The 19,686-nt window shown below is 39.8% G+C and overlaps 2 protein-coding genes across 7 annotated transcripts in view; one reads left to right on the forward strand and one right to left on the reverse strand.

The window, feature by feature from the left end:
- The window catches only part of FAM228B (family with sequence similarity 228 member B), a 23,605-nt gene extending 9,503 nt beyond the window's left edge, over nucleotides 1-14,102 (reverse strand). Inside the window, exons 1-7 of one of the 3 annotated variants that reach the window (XR_013337523.1) lie at nucleotides 13,780-14,099; nucleotides 13,028-13,158; nucleotides 9,988-10,056; nucleotides 6,566-6,757; nucleotides 5,616-5,696; nucleotides 1,912-1,999; nucleotides 1,669-1,825 (exon numbers count right to left, since the gene is read on the reverse strand). Coding sequence is in view for 1 of the 3 variants with exons in the window: in XM_077774184.1 (XP_077630310.1) it covers nucleotides 1,665-1,825; nucleotides 1,912-1,999; nucleotides 5,616-5,696; nucleotides 6,566-6,757; nucleotides 9,988-10,056; nucleotides 13,028-13,126 (690 nt within the window). In the remaining 2 variants the exon portion in view is untranslated. Of the gene's footprint in view, nucleotides 1-1,664; nucleotides 1,826-1,911; nucleotides 2,000-5,615; nucleotides 5,697-6,565; nucleotides 6,758-9,987; nucleotides 10,057-13,027; nucleotides 13,159-13,779 lie in introns of those variants that run through there. The other 2 variants (XM_077774184.1, XR_013337522.1) reach the window with 2 other exon arrangements.
- Nucleotides 13,937-19,363, forward strand: PFN4 (profilin family member 4). Of its 4 annotated transcripts, none has more exons than XM_077774187.1 (5): nucleotides 13,937-14,202; nucleotides 14,923-15,051; nucleotides 15,404-15,541; nucleotides 16,284-16,389; nucleotides 19,142-19,363. In XM_077774187.1, the coding sequence occupies exons 2-5, from the start codon at nucleotides 14,935-14,937 to the stop codon at nucleotides 19,168-19,170; spliced, it is 390 nt and encodes a 129-aa protein (XP_077630313.1). In that variant the 5' UTR covers nucleotides 13,937-14,202; nucleotides 14,923-14,934; the 3' UTR covers nucleotides 19,171-19,363. The 4 variants fall into 4 exon arrangements, with proteins under 4 accessions (XP_077630313.1, XP_077630314.1, XP_077630311.1 ...); XM_077774188.1 differs by lacking the exon at nucleotides 13,937-14,202 and adding an exon at nucleotides 14,259-14,276; XM_077774185.1 differs by lacking the exon at nucleotides 13,937-14,202 and adding an exon at nucleotides 14,283-14,344.
- The last annotated feature ends 323 nt before the right edge of the window (nucleotides 19,364-19,686 follow it).

The following is a 19,686-nucleotide window of genomic DNA, read 5'->3' on the forward strand; positions in this document are numbered from 1 at the left end:
TCTCCCTCTCTCTCTGACCCCCCCCTGCTCATGCTGTCTCTCTCTCTCAGAAATAAATAAAACATTTAAAAATTAAAAAAAAAAAAAAGAGTGAAAGCAACCAACAGAACTAGATTCAGAAATGACCCTAGCATGGGAACTATCAGATAATTTAAAATAACTACGATTAGGGGCGCCTGGGTGCCTCAGTCAGTTAAGTGTCCAACTTCAGCTCAGGTCATGATCTCAAGGTTCGTGGGTTCAAGCCCCACGTTGGGCTCTGTGCGGACAACTAGCTCAGAGCCTGGAGCTTATTTCAGAGTCTATATCTCCCTCTCTCTCTAACCCTCCCCTGCTCATGCTGTCTCTCTGTCTCTGTCTCTGTCTCTCTCTCAGAAATAAATAAAAAACATTTTTAAAAAATGCTTAAATAACTATGATTAATATGTTAAAGAATCTAGTGAAAAGGTGAACATGTATAAACATATGGCAAATTTCAGGAGAAATGAAAATTATTTTTAAAAAATCAAATTGAGGAGTGCTGATGCATAGGAGCACATGTACCCCAATGTTCATAGCAGCACTCTCCACAATAGCTAAAACATGTTAAGAGCCTAAGTGTCCATCAACAGACGAATGAATCAAGATGTGGTTTATCTATACGATGGAATACTACATGGCAAAGAGAAAGAATGAAATCTGGCCATGTGTAGCAACAAGGATGGACCTTGAGGGTGTTATGCTGAGCGAAATAAGTCAGGTAGATAAGGACAAATCCCATATGTTTGCACGTATAGGAGGATTAGGAGGACTTAATGGAGGACCATGGGAGAGAAGAAGGGGAGAAATCGGGGAGAGGGAGAGAGGCAAACCATGAGAGACTCTTGAATGCTGAGAACAAACTGAGGACTGATGGGTGTTGGGGGGGGAGATGGGCATGGAGGAGGGCACTTGTGGGGATGAGCACTGGGTGTTATATGGAAACCAACTTGACAACAAACTATTTGTAAAAAAATTAAAAAATTATAAATATTGAATGTTTATGATAATGCCACAAAGTATGACTAAAAATACTGTAAAAAAAAATCAAATGGAAATGTTAGAAATAAAAATTCATTAGAGAACAAGAATTCCTGATGAGCTGATCAACAGATGAGGCACAGCTGAGGAAAGGCTCAGTGAACCTAAAGATAGATTAGTAGACATTGTTCAACTGAAATACAAGTAGGAAAAAAAAATTTTTTTTAACACAAAAAAAACAACTCAGAGCTATGGAGCTATGAGACAATATCAAATGGTGTAACATATGTATAACTGGAGTCTCATAAGGAAAGGAAAAACAAAGAATGAGGCATAAGAAATATCTGAAGTGACAATGGTCTCAAAATTTCCAAAATAATGAAAGATGTCAAACTACAGAAACAAGAATCTCAAAGAACCCTAAGTAGGATACATAGAAAGAAAGGTAAATAACACCTAAAGACATCATAATCTAGCTAATGAAAAGCGAAGAGAAAATCTTGAAAGTGCCCAAGAAAAAAGAAACATTACAAAGAGGAACAAAGATAAGAATTCCGGATTTCTCACTGAAAAATGAAATTTTAAAAAAATCATAATTATGACAAGATTTACATCGCTGTCTCAAGTTTTCAAATTGCAAGAAGTTCAATAATTTCTATTAACCATTACCTGCTCCTTTTACAAAATTCACTTTCTATATAGGTTGTAGGCAGCATAAGCCACTTATTTGGAGTCATATAGTGCCTCGAACTAGAAATTCTTGGAAATCTGGATTGCTGTTTGGCGTTCTCAACCTCTTTAAATTCTTTCATTGTACATATTTTGCCTGTAGGAAGATTAGTAACCTAAATTAGCACCCTTAAATGCAACTCCCATTGCTTTTAGGTTATAAGATCACATGACAATTAGTACCAGTCTCACACTGAAGAAGAGTTCTTTTTTCGTTATCTTTGTCATATTGTGCCTTTTTCAAAGGATCACGAAATGGTGGAACGATAACCTACAAGAAAAGCAGATCTTTAAGAACTGCAAGTCTTTTTCAGTCTATCCTAATCATCGGTGTATGACTCCTATGCCTGAAAAAATCAGTATCTACAAACTACTAAGTTTAACCATTTACAAAGAGATGGGGACACTCCAAAAAACTCTTTGCAAGGCCCTCCAGCCATGGTTATAGTTCTTGCTTTAACAGCCTTTTCAGATTATTGTGGATATTCTTCTTAGACACTATACCCACACTTAGTAAGTTGTAGTTTCTTAAAAGTTATGATGTGAAATGTGAAACTATATCAATAAATTATTCAAACTCAACTACATTAAAATCCATTGGTCTCTGTTGAACTTTGAGTGGATCTTTTATCCAGGTCATGGATTATTTGGAAGAAACTATATCATTATGTGAGATCTTCCAAATTATCAATACATCTCATTATACTATAGTCATATTCACTAATATCATTACCAATCTCATCAAAAAACTATGAGTAGCAGAAAGCTGTCATACTCATGACAGTGAATATTTTTCCAAAATTTCATTTTCTGCTTAAAAGCTCATGTTTTATCATTGGCAACAAATACTGTCGTTTTTCTTGAAGTGACTTCATGAATTTTCCAAAAAATGTCTGCCAAATATCCAACACTTATAACCATAATTTATAAGTCATTTAAAAAAAAAGTGTACCATGAAAAATAAATCAAGCAGTATAGCTGACAATTCAAGCAATCATTAGGAAGAAGTGCTCTTTGCATACTTACCATTTCATCATACAGAATACTAAAAAGATATATACTTAGGAGCAAGATTTCATAAAATTAACAATTTTTAATGTTTGATCAAGGACATTCTTAAGTGAAACTGCAATTTTTTTTTTAATGTGAGTGCATGGCAGTGAGCATATAATGATGACCAGTATGATTTGGTGACACTGACTTAAGTTGTTCTAATTACCAGCAGCTTTACCCACCATTGCTTTTGCACCATCAGAGCCAATGTCAATGCTATGAAAAGGTAAATAATATTTGGCACTATTATGAAAATACTTGGCCTAATGGGTACCTTAAAAGGGCTTCAGGGCTCTCAAAGATCTACGTACCTCACTTTGAGAACTGCTGTTATAACCTCAAACTGTTCCACTTAGAGGCCGCCTATCAGCTTCATTTAGAAAAGTAGAATGGTAAAGAACAAACTAGAATTTTGATATCAAAAAGATCTAGTTTCAAATCCCAATTCTGCCCCTTAACTAGTTATTATACTAGTAAATAAACTAAGGCTCTAACTTTAAACTCTCACTTTAACTCCTACCTACTAAAATAGGGACAATAGCACATGCACACACCCTAATTTGGCAAAAAAAACAAACATGCTTTGCCTGCAAATGCCTACAGTTTAAAATGTCTATGACTCGAGGGTTCAGTCGGTTAGGCATTCGACTCTTGATTTTGGCTCAGGTCAGGATCTCATGGTTTGTGAGTTCAAGCCCCACATCAGGCTTTTCACTGACAGTGTGGAGCCTGCTTGGGATTCTCTGTCTCCCTCTCTCTCTCTGCCCCTCTCCCACTCATTCTCTCTCAAAAATAAACATAAAAAAATAAAATAATATGTCTATGACTCAAGGATTTTAATTTTGTTTAATAATATCCACTATTAGCAGGCTGCCTGGGTGGTCAGTTGGTTAAATGTCTGACTTCAGCACAGGTCATGATCTCGCGGTTCATGAGTTCAAGCCTGCATTAGGCTCTGCACGGGTGATGAGGAGCCTCCTTAGGATTCTGTCTCCCTGCCCCTTCCCTACTTGTGTGCACTCTCACTCTCTCTCTCAAAATATATTTTAAAAAATCCACTATTAGCAAAAGTGTGGGAAAATGGACTCTGGCAGGGACACAAATTTATACAAATATTCTGGAGGACAATTTGGTAATATGAATCAAAACCATGCATAACCTTTAACTCAGCAATTCTACCTCTAGCAAGTTACCCTAAGGAAAAAATTAAATAGTTACAGGGAAGTTTATCATGTCATTTATAACAACAATAGGTTCAAAACAATCTAGATGTTCGAAACAGGGAATATGTTTTAAAAAAATGATGGCATAGCAAGGTACCATATATGGTTAGAAACATATCTATGCTCTATTTACAGTTGTGCGGCTATGAAAAGTAATTTAACAGGTCTGTGTCTCACTTGCCTCATCTGCAAATTACCTCATGTGGTAGTAGCAAAGATGGAAAAAAAAAAAAAAGTCCTAATATTTGGTTAAGCCTTCAGTGCAAGTTAGCAGTCATTATTAATAGAATATTATACAATGATAAAAATTATGTATTTACATTTTTTGTTTATTTCTTACTGAGACAGAGAAAAACAGAGCATGACTGGGGGAGGGGCAGAGAGAGAGGGAGACAGAATCTGCAGTAGACTCCAGGCTCTGAGCGGTCAGCACATAGCCTGATGCGGGGCTCCCAGGGCTCAAACCCACAAACCCTGAGATCATGACCTGAGCCAAAGTTGGACGCTTAATTAACTGAGCCACCCAGATGTCCCTGTATTTACATTTATGACAAAGAAAGAGAAAACCATAAAACTATTGGGAAAAAAGGAGAGTATCTGGGTGGCTCAGTCAGTTGAGCAACCAACTTTTAGTTTTGGCTGGGGTCATGGGACTGAGCCCCGTGTCACACTCCACACTGAGCGTAGAGCCTGCCTGAGATTCTCTCTCCCTCTGCCCCTCTCCCCTGCTCATGCTATCTTTCTCTCTAAAAAAAAAAGAAAAAAGAAAAAAACACACAAAAACAACTAATGAAGAAAAAAATGCAGAGTATGAACCTAATGGGTGTTATCCCACTTTTGTAAAATAAATCTACATACAGAAAGAAGCCTTGGATATCCAAAAGGATATACAGAAAAATGTTAATGAGTTCATTCTGGGTAATGGAATTGTGAATGGTTTTTTCATTCTTTATTTAAATATAGATTTTGTTCATTTATCATGAAAATGTATTACATTTGTAACAAATTTTTAAGAGTCTGAAATTTTTAAATGTTACCTACTACCTGAATATTATACAATAATTTCAAATTTTACTGAGGTTTAATTTACTTTGGACTTTGTTGTTTTTTGGGTTTTTTCAGTTTATTTATTTTGAGAGAGAGCATGAGTGATCAGGAAAGGGGCCGAGAGAGAGAATCCCAAGCAGGTTCCATACCGTCAGCACAGAGCTTGATGCGGGCTCAATCTAACGAACAGTGAGATCTTGACCTGAGCCAAAGTCAAGAATCACCAAGGCACCCCTGGACTCTGGGTGTTTCATTCCTAAGATATGGAGATGGGAAACAATTCTTAAGATGTTACTGCATTCTGGGGCACCTGGGTCGCTCAAGTCAGTTGAGCATCCGACTTCAGCTCAGGTCATGATCTCGCTTGCTGCTGTTAGTGCAAAGCCTGCTTTCAATCCTCTGTTTCCCTCTCTCTTTGCCCCTCCCCCACTAGCGCTCTCTCTCAAAAAAAAAAAAAAAAAAAATGCTACTGCATTCTTAGAGAATCACTAAAGGACTACCCACACATCAGGGCTGCTCAAAAAAGCCAACCACATAATATAAAAAATAAGAAGTCTATCCTACCTTCAGAAAATTCGGGTCCTTTTTGCTCATATAAAAAGGATCATACTCTTTCGGATCATAATGCTCTATAAATACATTTCCCTATAGGAAGGAAATAAAACTACACATAACAAGAGGTACACAATTAATTTTGAGCATAACAGGACTCAACAGTCAAACACACAATTCCATTCTTCTGCTTCAAAACGGCATTAATGACAAATACAAAAGGGAAGGGAAGACCAAATTTAAAGTTAAACTTGAGGTAGTCAAGTAATAAACATTATAGTGATAGAAGGAATCTACTTAAAATTTGCTAGAATTAATAATGAATTTTGGGACACCAGATTTGGGAAATTATTTTTAAATGCTTAGTAGTCAAACATCTCAGATCTCTTAGAAATGCCAAAATAGGGGCGCCTGGGTGGCTTAGTCGGTTAAGCGTCCGACTTTCGCTTAGGTCATGATCTCACAGTTTGTGGGTTCGAGCCCCACGTCGGGCTCTGTGCTGACTGCCAGCTCAGAGCCTGGAGCCTGTTTCAGTCTGTGACTCCCTCTCTCTCTGACGCTCCCCTGCTCACACTCTATCTCTCTCTCTAGAAATAAATTTAAAAAACCTTAAAAAAAAAAATTAAAAAAAAAAAAGAAATGCCAAAATAGAAATATCTTATAGTTTTGTAAATAACCAGGTTCTAGAACTATATCTATCAACCCTAGAGTCCAAATTTAATTGGTATACAAAATTATTACATGAGAAAAGCAGACAAGTAATACTAATCTACACATTTAACTCCAGACCTAATCCTCTTTCTTCCATCCTTTCCACATGCCCTAGATTTAGGAATAGTGTATGCTCTAACAGAGTAGAGTTTATACATATATAGAGTGGAAGAGGTAGGCTATTTGGATGATTATAAAGATAATCACAATTTTAAACCAACTGAAACAAGTATCAAATGACCTCTTATTACCTTTTTATTTACATGTTTTAAAAAACCACCTAATTCCTCTTGTCTCCTTTTATTAATCTTCTTATGTGAACAAACTTTTTCTATAATTTTCTTCTGGAGAGGATCTGCCACATGGTCAGTCCATCTTTTATACAACCTCTCCTTTCTTCTTGCATTTAAGAACTCATGATGTTGCAAATATTTATCTAGTTCCTATTAAACAATGATAGAAAAAACAATTATCCTAAAGCTATTTAAAATCTAAACTTCATTTATATTCCTAAGAATAACTCACAAAGTCATTCACTGATTCATTTATTTGGCTTCTACTGTGTGACACGCACTATACTAGAAATAATGAATATATAGATAAATTAGGCAACATGCCTACTCTTCCTGGACAGACTACAAGACAAATACACAAAACAATAGGAGGAAGGATGATATAGCAAGATGTATATGTGTGTGTGTATAATAAATATATACACATGTACACATATATGTTACACAGATGTCTGTAAATATATATATACCTATAAAAGAACTAAAAACAAAAAGACTCAGATACTTGTATACCAATGTTTGTAGCAGCATTATTCACAATAGCCAAAAAATGAAAGCAACCCAAGTGTCCATCAGCAGATGAATGTATAAACAAAATGTAGTATATACACAAAATGGAGTATTATGCAGCCATAAAATGGAATGAAGTTCTGAAATAGGCTACAACATGGATGAATCTTGAAGACAATATGCTAAGTGAAATAAGACAGACACAAAAGGACAAATATTGTAGGATTCCACTTACATGCAATTATCTAGAATAAACAAATTCATAGAGACAGATGCTAAATTAGGGTTTACCAGAGGCATCTCTGGGGAGGGAGGAATGGGAAGACATTACTTAATGCATATAAAGTTTTGGTTGGGGTGATACAGTTTTAGAAATAGATAAACGGTGATGGTTTCACAACACCCATCTATTTGGAAATAGACAGTAATGCTAATTGCACAACCTGTGAATGCAATTAACGACACTGAACTGTACACTTAAAAATGGTTAAGGGGTATCTGGGTGGCAGGTCACAGATCTCAAGTCATGAAATCAAGACCTGTGTCACACTCCACATTGGGAGTGGAGTCTGTTTAAGATTCTCTTTCCCTCTCCCTCTGCCCCTTCCCCTCATGCATGCACATGCACGCTTGCTTGCTCACTCTCTCATTTAAAAAATGGTTTAAAATAGCAAATTTTATGTTATATATATTTTACCACAATGGAAAAAAGTAACAAATTTTTTTTTTACTCCTATAGTGGGAGACATTTGGGATGGGCCTTAAAGGAGTTATCTAGCGGGGTGCTTGGGTGGCTCAGTTGGTTGGGTGTCCAACTTCAGCTCAGGTCATGATCTCGCGGTTCGTGAGTTCAAGTCCCACAATGGGCTCTGTGCTAACAGCTCAGAGCCTGGAGCCTGCTTCTGATTCTGTGTGTGTCTCTCTCTGCTCCTTCCCCACTCACGCTCTCTCTCTCAAAAACAAACGTTAAAAAAATTTTTTAAAAAGAGTTACTAGAGGGAACCTGAGTGGATCAGTAGGTTGAGCATCCAACTTTGGCTCAGGTAGTGATTTCACAGCTGGTGAATTCAAACCCTGCATTGGACTCTGTGCTGACAGCTCAGAGCCTGGAGCCTACTTCAGGTTCTGTGTCTCCCTCTCTCTCTGCCCTCCCCCAATTCATGTGCACTCTCTCTCTCAAAATATAAAAAAAATTTTTTTTAAATTTTAAGAAAAAGGAGTTATCGGGGCGCCTGGGTGGCTTAGTCGGTTAAGCGTCCGATTTTCGCTTAGGTCATGATCTCGCGGTTCGTGGGTTCGAGCCCCGCGTCGGGCTCTGTGCTGACTGCCAGCTCAGAGCCTGGAGCCTGTTTCAGAGTCTGTGACTCCCTCTCTCTCTGACCCTCCCCTGCTCATCCCATCTCTCTCTCTCCTAGAAATAAATTTTAAAAAAAACATTTAAAAAAAAAAAGAAAGAAAAAGGAGTTATCTAGGAAGAGAAGGTATGAGAATGTGGAAGAAGAAAAATCTATTGAAAAAGAAAAAAGACAAGAGTAAACTGGCGGAAATGTAGCACAACCCAAATGAAATGGCAAGCAGCCTGTAAATAAGGAAAATGACTGACTTAAGCTATACACTAAAATTTGTTTATCCAAAACTTATCCACCTGTCATTTAGTAAATGAAATCATGTGATTATTAAAATCAATCACATGAAATTCAAAACGAGGAAAAAAAAACACACAAAAAAGAGGCCATATCCCTTCTTATATTCAGGTCATAGCACACTTCAACCATTTTTTTTTTTTTTTAAGTAGGCTTCATGCCCAGAGCAGAGCCCAGTGCAGGGCTTGAACTCATGACCCAGAGATCAAGACCAGAGTTGAGATCGAGTCTGATACTTAACCAAGTGAGCTACCCAGACGCCCCACACTTCAACCATTCTTAATGAATAGCTCCTCTCTTTTTTAAACAACTGTAAAGAAAATTCTTAAAAACAAAAACAGGTTACCCACTCCAGTGTTTACCACACATGGACATTTATCTTGTCTTATAATTAAGCCCATCCTGTTACAGTTAAAGCCTTCTTTTTACCTATGCCTTACCTAAAGCCTTCTTCTTATCTAGTAATAATTAGTCAGTGAGTCCCAGTAACAGCTCTTAAAACTCTTAAGAAGTGACTCCACAGAAGCCCCACTAGATGAAAGAACAAGTGACTAGGGGAAAACTCGTATATAAAAGTATCTGTGAGGGGGCACCTGGGGGGCTCAGTTGGTTAAGCCTCCGACTTCAGCTCAGGTCATGATCTCGTAGTTGGTGAGTTTGAGCCCCGTGTGCTGGCAGCTCAGAGCCTGGAGCCTGTTTCGGATTCTGTGTCTCCCTCTCTCTCTGCCCATCCCCTGCTCATGCTCGGTCTCTGTCTCAAAAACAAATAAACTATAAAAAAAATTTTTTTAAGTATCTGTGAGGAACACCTGGGTGGCTTAGTCGGTTAAGCATCAGACTCTTGGTTTCGACTCAGGTCATGATCTCACAGTTTATGAGTTCAAGCCTTGCATCTTGTGCTCTGGACACAGAGCCTGCTTGGGATTTTCTCTCTCCTCTCTCTCTCTCTCTCTCTCTCTCTCTCTCTCCTCCCTCTCCCTGTCCCTCCCCTGCTCATGCTCTCTCAAAATAAATAAACTTAAAAAAAATATGTGTGAAAAAAATCCCCACAAATAAAAAGATAGGAAGTCAATTAAAACAACCTCAGAGATCTCTTAAGGTTAACCCTAGGCATTAATGAGTGTTTTCAATTCTATTTTCCATCTAAAAGGGAAAGACAAAAGTTAATTTCACATTATAGAATTATAATGTAATTAACTGTCACATTACAGAATGACCAATTCTTACCTTAATTACATAATTTTCTCTATATAATATCGATTGAATAGCTGCATCAATATCTTCTTTAGCTAATACCTAAAATTACAGAATGAAATTTTGAAAATCAAATTTAAAAAATCAAATTATTAATACTATCTGGACTCACAGACATATCCCTGGAAAGTTCTCTATAAATACAATTTTTCTACCTCAAATCATATCATCAAGTACTTTTTATTTTTTTATTTTTTTTTATCAAGTACTTTTTAAAGAGCATCTGAATCTTTCTGCTATTTGCTATAGCTCATTCGAAGGCAAAAAATAACTCAGATTATAGACATTTTGAATCCCAGCATGGACAAATGACCAGCCCATCACCATATGGTAAGTAGAATCGATCTTTTTTTTCACATTTCATGAAAGGCTTTCACCTTTATGGGTTAAAATAGAATCAGGCCTTTATTTGAATTCATTCAATCATGAGTGACTTCTACTTTAATCCATTTAGTCATTATAGCTATCAAATACTAATAATAAATTTGTTTATATACAAGTCACATTTTTAGATTTTAAGGGAACACAATCTTCAGGAAATAGTTCATAATACTAATTTTTTCCATTTTCACAACAAATCTTCCACAATTAAATATCTGCCAGAAAATACAAGAGGTTATAATTAATGTCATTGAATTATACTTAAAAATGGTTAAAAATAGTGAACTTTGATACTATATATATTTTACCACAATGGAAATATGATTAATTTTTTTTAATTTCCCAAAGTTACTAACATTTTGGGTGGGCTTTTAAAATCCATTCATAATAACACACAAAAAAATTTCTCAAATTAACTATTATTGGAAATAGTTGTCTTCAGTTCCACTATTCTTGTTTTCAAAATAGAGAGTAAAATCTCAAAATCCGGGGCGCCTGGGTGGCTCAGTCGGTTAAGCGTCTGACGACTTCAGCTCAGGTCATGATCTCACAGTTCGTGGGTTCAAGCCCCGTGTTGGGCTCTGTGCTGACAGCTAGCTGCAGAGCCTGGAGCCGGTTTCAGATTCTGTATCTCCCTCCATCTCTCTCTGACCCTCCCCTGCTCACACTGTCTCTCTCTCTCTCAGAAATAAATAAAACATTAAAAAAAAAAATTTAAAAAAACCTCAAAATCCAAGAACTTACCTTCCCAAGGATGGCTAACACTCAAGGAAATTAAGGGTCATAGGAGTTAAGCAACAAGTAGAAGCCTAGAAAATTCTGCACAGAAACAAGAATTTAAACTCAAATGTAACTAACTCCAGATTCACTTTCTTTGTTCTTTCTGCCTCGCAGAGTTGCTATTCCTGGCAAACCTGTTGTTCTCAAAACCAAGATGGGTACTGAAATAATATTCTAGACAATAATAGAAAAAACAACAATCTGAAGACATTGGAGACTTGACCAAAAGCAGGGAGAAAACAGAATGTAGTCAATAATTAGAAAAAGAAAATAACAGCAGTGGGTTTCAGTTTTATGGACTTTTGTCTAAGAGCAGGCCTCTATCAGAGCTAAAGCAGAGGGTTCAAACTCAGAAACATGAAGTTTTACAGAATTTAAGAATTAGAAGACAAGAGTTCAGGGAATCCAGAGGAGCTGGAAAGTCAAAGGAGAAATACCTGAAAGGAGAAAGCCAGAGAGGATGCCACAAACTTTACAAATGACCTGACCAAATCTCTGGCAGATCCTTGAACTGTGTATGTACAAGGCAGATATGATCTCACAGTTCATGGGTTTGAGCCCCACATCAGGCTCTGTGCTGACAGCTAGCTCAGAGCCTGGAGGCTGTCTCTGGATTCTATATCTCTCCCTCTCTCTGAGCATCCCCTGCTCACGCTGCCTCTCTGACTCTTAAAAAAAAAAAAAAAAGTTAAATTCATTTCCCGTATGACCCAGTCATTCCACAATTATATACTTACCCAAGAGAAATGAAAGCATATGTCCATATAAAGACAAGTGCATGAGTGTTCCTAACAGCTTTGTGACAGCCACAAAATGCAAACCCAAATGTCCATCAGGAGGATGGACAAACCATATAGCATTTAGCAAAAAAAAAAAAAAAAAAAAAAAAAAAAAAAAAAAAAAATGAAGTACTGAAGTACTGATACATGCCACAACACAGATGAATTGCAAAAATAATTATGCTGAAAGAAAGAAGCCAGACAAAAAGCATATTGTAAGATTACATCTGCATTAAAAAAAAGAATTATGTTTATTTACTTCTGAGAGAGAGACAGAGAGAGGCATGAGTGGGGGAGGGGCAGAGAGAGCTGGAAACAATCTGAAGCAGGACCCAGGCTCTCAGCTGTCAGCACAAAGCCCTACGTTCAGGACTCAAACCATAGACTGCGAGATCATGGCCTGAACAAAAGTTGGACACTTAACCAACTGAGCCACCCAGGCGCCCCACAACTGAATAAAAATTTTTAAGGGCAAAATAAACTATAGTGACAGCAAATCAGTGATTGCCTTGGTTGGGGATAGAAAAGGAGGAAACTTTGGGCATAATGAATATGTTCATTCTCTTAACTGTGGTGGTTTCACGTGTGAATACGTATGTCAACATTTATCAAACTGCACACTTCAAATATATGCAGTTTAGTGTGTACTAATTATACCTTATAAAGCTGTTTAGAAAATAAGAAATCACAATAGTTTTTCAAAATACAACATATATAAATTCAGGTGATGAAGTTTACAAGAGTGCTTCAGGAAAGCAGCGCCTAGGTGGCTCAGTTGAGCACCAAACTCTCGATTTTCATTCAGGTCATGATCTCACAGTTCATGAGACATGAGATGGCGCCCCAAGCCCAGCTCAGTGCTGGTAGGATGGAGCCTACAGAAGTCATATAATCAATTACCTATGATTCCACCTTAGGAAACTAGAGAATGAAGAGAAAACATGATGTTAGTGGAATAAATGAAATAGTAAAGAACAGAAATGAAACAGAAAACATAGAAAAAATGTTAAGCACAAGCCAATTCTCAATGCAACTACCCAGATAGAAACTAAAATGCCATACACTACTGTTACCTCCATAAAATGAAGTGGCTGTGGTTCCAACCATTCTTTCGAGCTCTTGGGCTTAGGATGCTTGTCAGTTAGGATATCATCACTGTCTAAATTTTTCATTGTGGTCACAAATAACAGAGCCCCTAGAAAGACTAGAAGATTCGCTTATTCATTAATGAGAATTCACAGTCTTACTCTCTATTAACAATCCTTGGCCACCATGAGCAGGTGTGGGACGGATTCTGACTTAGTAGCCACCCACACTCTGCCTAACAAGAGGACTTCACCATAGTTCCTGATGATGTCTTCAAAACCAGCGTCTTTGAAGCAGGGGAGGTTCTCCCTGGACTGACCCGTGTCCCCCTGAAATTCCAGGCTTCCCACGTCCTACAACACAGCCGATTGGAGCCGGTGTGGCAATTACCAGCCAGGCCTCTAGGGGTCGCACGGCAGCACTTTTCTGACCGAGGGCCGCCAACCCGAGAGCTGTAAATTCCTGGCTACCGCAGCCCACACAGGCGGCGCTGCTTACAGAAGGGAGGGCTTTTCAGACAATCTTTGCGTGTCCTCTAGCTCTAGGTCGCCCAAAGCAGTCCCCCCGACACACACACACACACAAGGACTGTCATCTGAGGAGGAAGCTGTCATCAGGGCTTGCGCCCTTTGTAGACCTACAAGCACCCACGACCCCATCCCTCCCCTCCCACCCCGTCAGCAAGATGCGGGCGAGCTCTGGCCGGCCCCGCAGGAAAGTTGCAGACCACGACAGGTACCTGAGCTCTCCCCTCCCCCAGGACTGACTGGGCCTTCGGCTCCCCGCAGCACTCGGGGGCCCGGCCCCACGGCCCACGGCCCACCAGTCGTTGGCTGCCGCGGGACAGTGAGCCCGCCCGGGCCCGCGGCCCCCTCAGCTGGAGCCGGTGGCCTCGGAATGGCAGAATGTTCGCGTCTAGCGTTTTCCGACGCAACCTCCAGCGGACCCTGTGCGGCGCCAGGCGACGACGAGTCAGAATTCTGCGGGGTCGCAGGGCCTGGAAAGCGGCTGCGGAGTCTGTGAGCCCCAACTGCGCTCAAGTGTGGTCCCACGAGTTTGTAACCTGGACACCTGTGGTGAGGACGCTGGTGGGCGGGGCGTGGTTAGCGAACCAAACCGAAGCCCTTCTCGGTGACGGGCAGCTGTCGCAGCCAATAGCTAGGTACGTTGCTTCTCCGCCCCGCCCTCCCCAGCGTCCGTTGATCGCAGGCTGCTGCTCACGCCGGCCTTTGCGGGGTGGGCTTTTCTTGAGTGCCTGGTTCCTTCCGCCTGCGCCGGGCTCGTTGCGCTCCCTTAAGCCATCTGTGCGTCTCCCAACCAACAGGACTAGACAGTAGTCCTCCCCCCTAGCCTCCAGTCCCACTTCAGGAAACATCCCAGGAGTGGCCGAGAAGGGGTGCCTGCCCTCAGTATTATCCCTTAGAAGGACGAGAGTTTGTGGAAGTTGTCCTTATGAGGACGGGAAATGTCGCTTTAAATGCGTTAAAGGTTTATTTAGTCCTCTGTATCAGTGTCTATAGTTGGCGCTGATGATGGTCAGCGAGCGGTAAGAGAATGTGACGACTCAGGACCAGCTGATCGCATTCAGCTTTGCTTAGATCGCTGGCTGTGCATCCGCAGGTGTTCGGTTTGGGGTTTATAATCTCAGGTGATTCCGATGCGAACCACAGATTTAACTAGAAAATTAAGAGCAGTGATTTTTCTAAGCTCACTTAATAACCTGCTGTGCGAACTGTGATTTTCTATTATTCTATTTTCCACTTTGTGTACTGGTGGATATTAGATAACGGACCACAGTTTTCACGCTGACACCTGTCCAATGGGTCTTAGGGAGGTTTGTATTCACAGGGTGAATCGTATCAACTGCGGTTCCCTTTTTCAGAGCTCAGGGAGCATGAGCCATTTGCAGAACTTACTGTTAGATACCCTCCTGGGAACAAAGCATGTGGACAGTGCAGCCCTCATCAAACTCCAGGAGCGAAGCTTGAGTGTAGCATCACCTGGATTTAGCGTAAGAAAAAGCCGGTTTTTGGATCAGCATTACAAATTCTTTCTATAAAGAACCATACTCAACATTTTCGGTTTCTGGGCTATATGGCCAGAACTACTACTACGCAGTTTTAATGGGAAAACAAACAGTACATTAAAAAGTGGGTGTGACTATGTTCCAATAAATCTTTATGAACCACAAGCTTGAATTTCATGTAATTTTTACATATCACAAAATATTATACTATTTGTTTTTTCCAATGACTTAAAAATGGGGGGGAAACATTCTTAGCTTGCAGGCCTACAAAAACAGGTAGTGGGCCAAATTTGGCCAGCCTGCCATAGTTTGCCCACTCCTAGTCTGACTTCTGCAGGTAATGCCCAGTGATGTCCGAACTCTTGTGAATGGATTCGCCAAGAACCCTTTGCAAACCAGAAGAGAAGGATTGTATTTCAAGGAAAAGGACTACAAATGTGTCCGGGCAGATGACTATTCTCTTTATGCTAAGAATGTGAGTGTTTGAGATTTGAAGACAGCTAGGTAAAAAACCTTAAGAAAATTGACTCCAATTTGCTCCGCCCCCCCATCCCATTTATAAAACAAATTAAGCCCATTACTGCAGTAGCAATGTCTGAGGCAGCAGTCTAATGCCAGGAAGGCATATGCAAAAGAAAGTATGAACAGAGAACCTAGCTGAGAAATAGTCATTCCAGAATCTATCAACTGAACCCTGCCTGAAGTATCTCTTTTTACGACTCCATACTCTACATCCTCTTTCTTAAAAAAAAAAAGAAAGAAAAGAAAAAGACAAAGTAAAAGAAAAAAGGTGATAGCATTCTTGTGCTTAAAACATCTCTTGGCTCTCTGTTGCCTGTAAGGAAACAAGGAAATGAAATTCACATTTATTGGATGCCCTATGCTATGGCATAAACATACTTCATCTGTATTATAAAGTAAGCAGCCTCATTTTACGGGTGACAAAACTGAGATCTAACAAGGTTAAATAATTCTTCCTTAGTCATGCAGCGAAAAATGGAGGTGTCAGGATTCAAGCCCAAAGCTGTCCAATTTCAAAATGTATTACCTTTTCATTATATCATTTGTTCTCCTTGAGATAGGGGTCAATTATAATCAGTTGGGGAACTTTTCCAAACACAGATATATGAGTGTAATGTCAAAAAATGTGGCTGGAGTGTAACTACTAGTTCTGTAATGAGAACCAAAAAAGGGCATTCTGTTTTCCTTTTATCCAGGAAAACACTGGTGTGGTTGTTGTGAAAACCCATCTGTATCTTCTGGTGGCAACTTACACTGAAGGCATGTATCCTAGTGTTTGTGTGGAAGCCACGGAGAAACTGGGTAAGTTTGTCTCCCTATGCCTGTCTTCGTTCCCTACGGTAGTGAGGTCTTCTGACTGCTAGTAACTATGAGCCAATTCATACCACCTAGGGCAGAAAGGAGGAATTTATTGGAAGAGTACTGGGGTTAATTAGCTGAACCACAGGGAAAATGGATTCCAGGGACAGCAATACTGCTAGAATGCTTCTCTAGTCTGTTTCTCTTTCTTTCTTTCTTTCTTTCTTTCTTTCTTTCTTTCTTTCTTTCTTTCTTTGTTCCTTCCTTCCTTTCTTGAGAGCATGAAAGTGAGCACAAGCAGGGGAGAGGGGTAGAGAAATAGAAGGGTAGAGTGAGGGGAGGGGAGAATCTTAAGCAGGCTCCAAGCTCAGTTTGGATGGGGCTCAATCCCACAACCCTGGGATCATGACCTAAGCCAAAATCAAGAGTCAGATGCTCAACAGACTGAGCCACCCAGGTGCCCCTCTAGTCTAAGAGTGTCAGCTTTGTTCTGTCCTATTGCAAAGCCTTTCCTGGCTGGTATCATGGTCAAGGCTATTGTACGGCCTCTTAATTTCTTTTAGGACCCTGATTTGACAATTATTGGGTCACTTATTGGGGGCTAGGGTTGAGGAAGAGGGGCTATTGGGGGGCTGGGGTGAGGAAGGCAGCAGGGTAAAGAAAAAAACAGAAGTGTTAACTGGTGGGGGCCACCCTATGTAAAGGAGCCTTGTACAGAAAAATTACTGAGCCAGGCAGCTACCTTATTGATGTCCACTGCATTCTTCTTCTGTGTCTTTATGTTTTTGAATGAAGATCTTACGTAGGACTAACTGGGAAATTATATCTATGAGAGTTGAGCTTAATGAGCAATATATTAGGCTGGTGTTCAGATTTTTAAATGTAAACCTAAATTCCTAAAAAAAAAAATTTAGGTTGCTTGAACACTCCTTTGAGATAGTAGAAGCCTCTACTTGTACTAGTGAGGAAAGCAGGCATTCTTTCAATACATATTCAGTGATGATCCACCACGTATGTTCTTCTATCCAAATAAACAAGGAGATCAAAGCTGTAAGCAGACATAGTCTCTACCTCCCAGGCCCCTATACATGCTATCCTATCTGCCTGAAGTAGCATTTCTTTCTGTCTCTGCCCCTTCACATCCAGTTGTCAAATTCCTAATCATCACTGGAGACGCAAGTCATTTCGTGGGCTTCTGTCCACTATGCTACGCATTTTATGCATGCCTTTATTATTACTGCCATCAGAGCTCTTCTTTTACCTAGATTGTAAGACACTAGAAGATAAGAATTGTGTCTTAATCTACTTATCTCCAGTACCTAAAACAGCCTCTAGTGTTGAGTAGGTAATTAATAAGTGTTTGATGACCAAATAAGTGAATGACCTCTGACTAGCAGAATCCGGCAAGGCTCCAGAGAAGTGAATCTTGAAAACTTAAGTGAGAAATTAAGTACCATTGGGCATGGAGGAGGACACTTGTGGGGAAGAGCACTGAGTGTTATGTGGAAACTAATTTGACAATAAACTATTAAAAAAAAAAAAAAGAAATTAAGTACCATCACAGAAACACACACACACACACACACACACACACGTATGTATGCACAGAACTTCCCAGTTGTTATAGTTTCCTGGCATGGAGTGTCATAAACCATGCTACACAGCCGGCAATGAGGTATTCTAAGAGTAAACAGGACTGAGCCTGAACAAGACACAACTTTGGAAGCACCTAACAGAAGGAGTGACCACCAACGTGGGAGGAATAGGCAATTACTACCACCAAGGTCCTTTTCTGGGCAGGTGTCAAAATTTGAGGGAGGGTCAGTTTCAGTAGACTAGGGCTGAAGCAGAAAGACAGAACAGAGACCTGTAGATTTGGATTAATTATCTAATTAAAGGTATCCAATAAATGGTGCTAGGAAAAGAGGTGATTAAGCTGTCAAGAGGCCAGATTCTATCCTATCAACTGGGGCCCAGGGCTAATTCCCCAGGTCTCCTGTGGACACCAGGGAAGTTGCCTCAGCACTGTAAAGTAGATTCTGTGGCTGGGAGTAAAGGCTGAGGTTCTTGTTTAGAACCACAAAAGACTCCAAAGAATCTATACTAGTTAGAAGGAGATAGCTGACATCATGCTACTAAAATCCTACTGCTTGGAGTGCCTGGGTGTTTCAGTCAGTTAAGAATCCAACTTTGGCTCAGGTCATGATCTCACAATTTGTGAGTTCAAGCCCCGCATGAGGCTCCATGCTGACAGCTCAGGGCCTGGAGCCTGCTTCAGATTCTGTGTGTCCCTCCCTCTCTGCTCCTCCCCTACTTATGCTAGCGCTCTCTCTCTCTCAAGAAAAAAAAGAAAAACACATCTCCTGCTCTAGGAAGGGATGGGCTATCTTGGAAGTGGTTAGATTCTCATGAAGGATAATTGAGGCAGACACCTACTCAGGAGTCAGTTACTTATCTCATTACTTCTGTTTCCTTCACTTGTTTTTCTTTTAATTATATTTTTCTCTATCAAAAAATTATACATGATAATTACAGAAAATTTGGGAAATAAAGAATTGTGACTATTTATCTTTCTAGAAGATATCTATATCTTTGAGAGCAAGGGCTGGGTATTAACTACCCAGTCATCCTTGTATCTCCAGCATCTGGCACATGGTAGTCACTCCCAATGTCTGTGGGATAAATAAATAAATGAATCATACTGTGGTGATGATTTGCTGCTCACAAGTAATAACCATGTTCTGGTTTCTTGCAGGAGACTATCTAAGAAGAAAGGGAAATTAAGTCATCAAAGGACTATGAAAGACAGCTTTTGTTATTTTAGGAAATTGATTCTAAAGAAAAAGTAATGCCTTAGTTTGTGGTTGAAAAACTCTGGGAAGAAGATACGGAAGAGGAAGGAAGAATGGGTTAAGGGAGTGATTTTTCTTATTTCATGAGATCCTCTTCTTTAATTGGAATTCTTTGATAAGCTTTACCTGTCTGCTTTGTTTGATTTTTTTCAAGTGTTGGTCATTGGCATGAGTGTGAGGACACTGATAGCAACACGGGGCGTATTTGTTGAGAGTCTCCTCCATAAATCTCTTGGACTCTCCCACACATCCTGCTGGGTATGCCAAGAGCGCAAGGCCTAACCACTTTTCAGGGTTATGTTCCAGGAAGTAACCCCGAGAAATGAAGTAATGTCTCCCTTCAGAGCAAAGAGTGAGCTTTCTTACTGCTTGCCATAAAAAAAGTTCCCCCGAACTCAGTGTTGCTATCCTGTAATGCTGCTCACCACATGTGTGACAGCCATCTGGT

This window comes from Crocuta crocuta, unplaced genomic scaffold, assembly GCF_008692635.1.
Source record: "Crocuta crocuta isolate KB4526 unplaced genomic scaffold, BGI_CrCroc_1.0 scaffold246, whole genome shotgun sequence".
Lineage (NCBI taxonomy): Eukaryota > Metazoa > Chordata > Mammalia > Carnivora > Hyaenidae > Crocuta > Crocuta crocuta.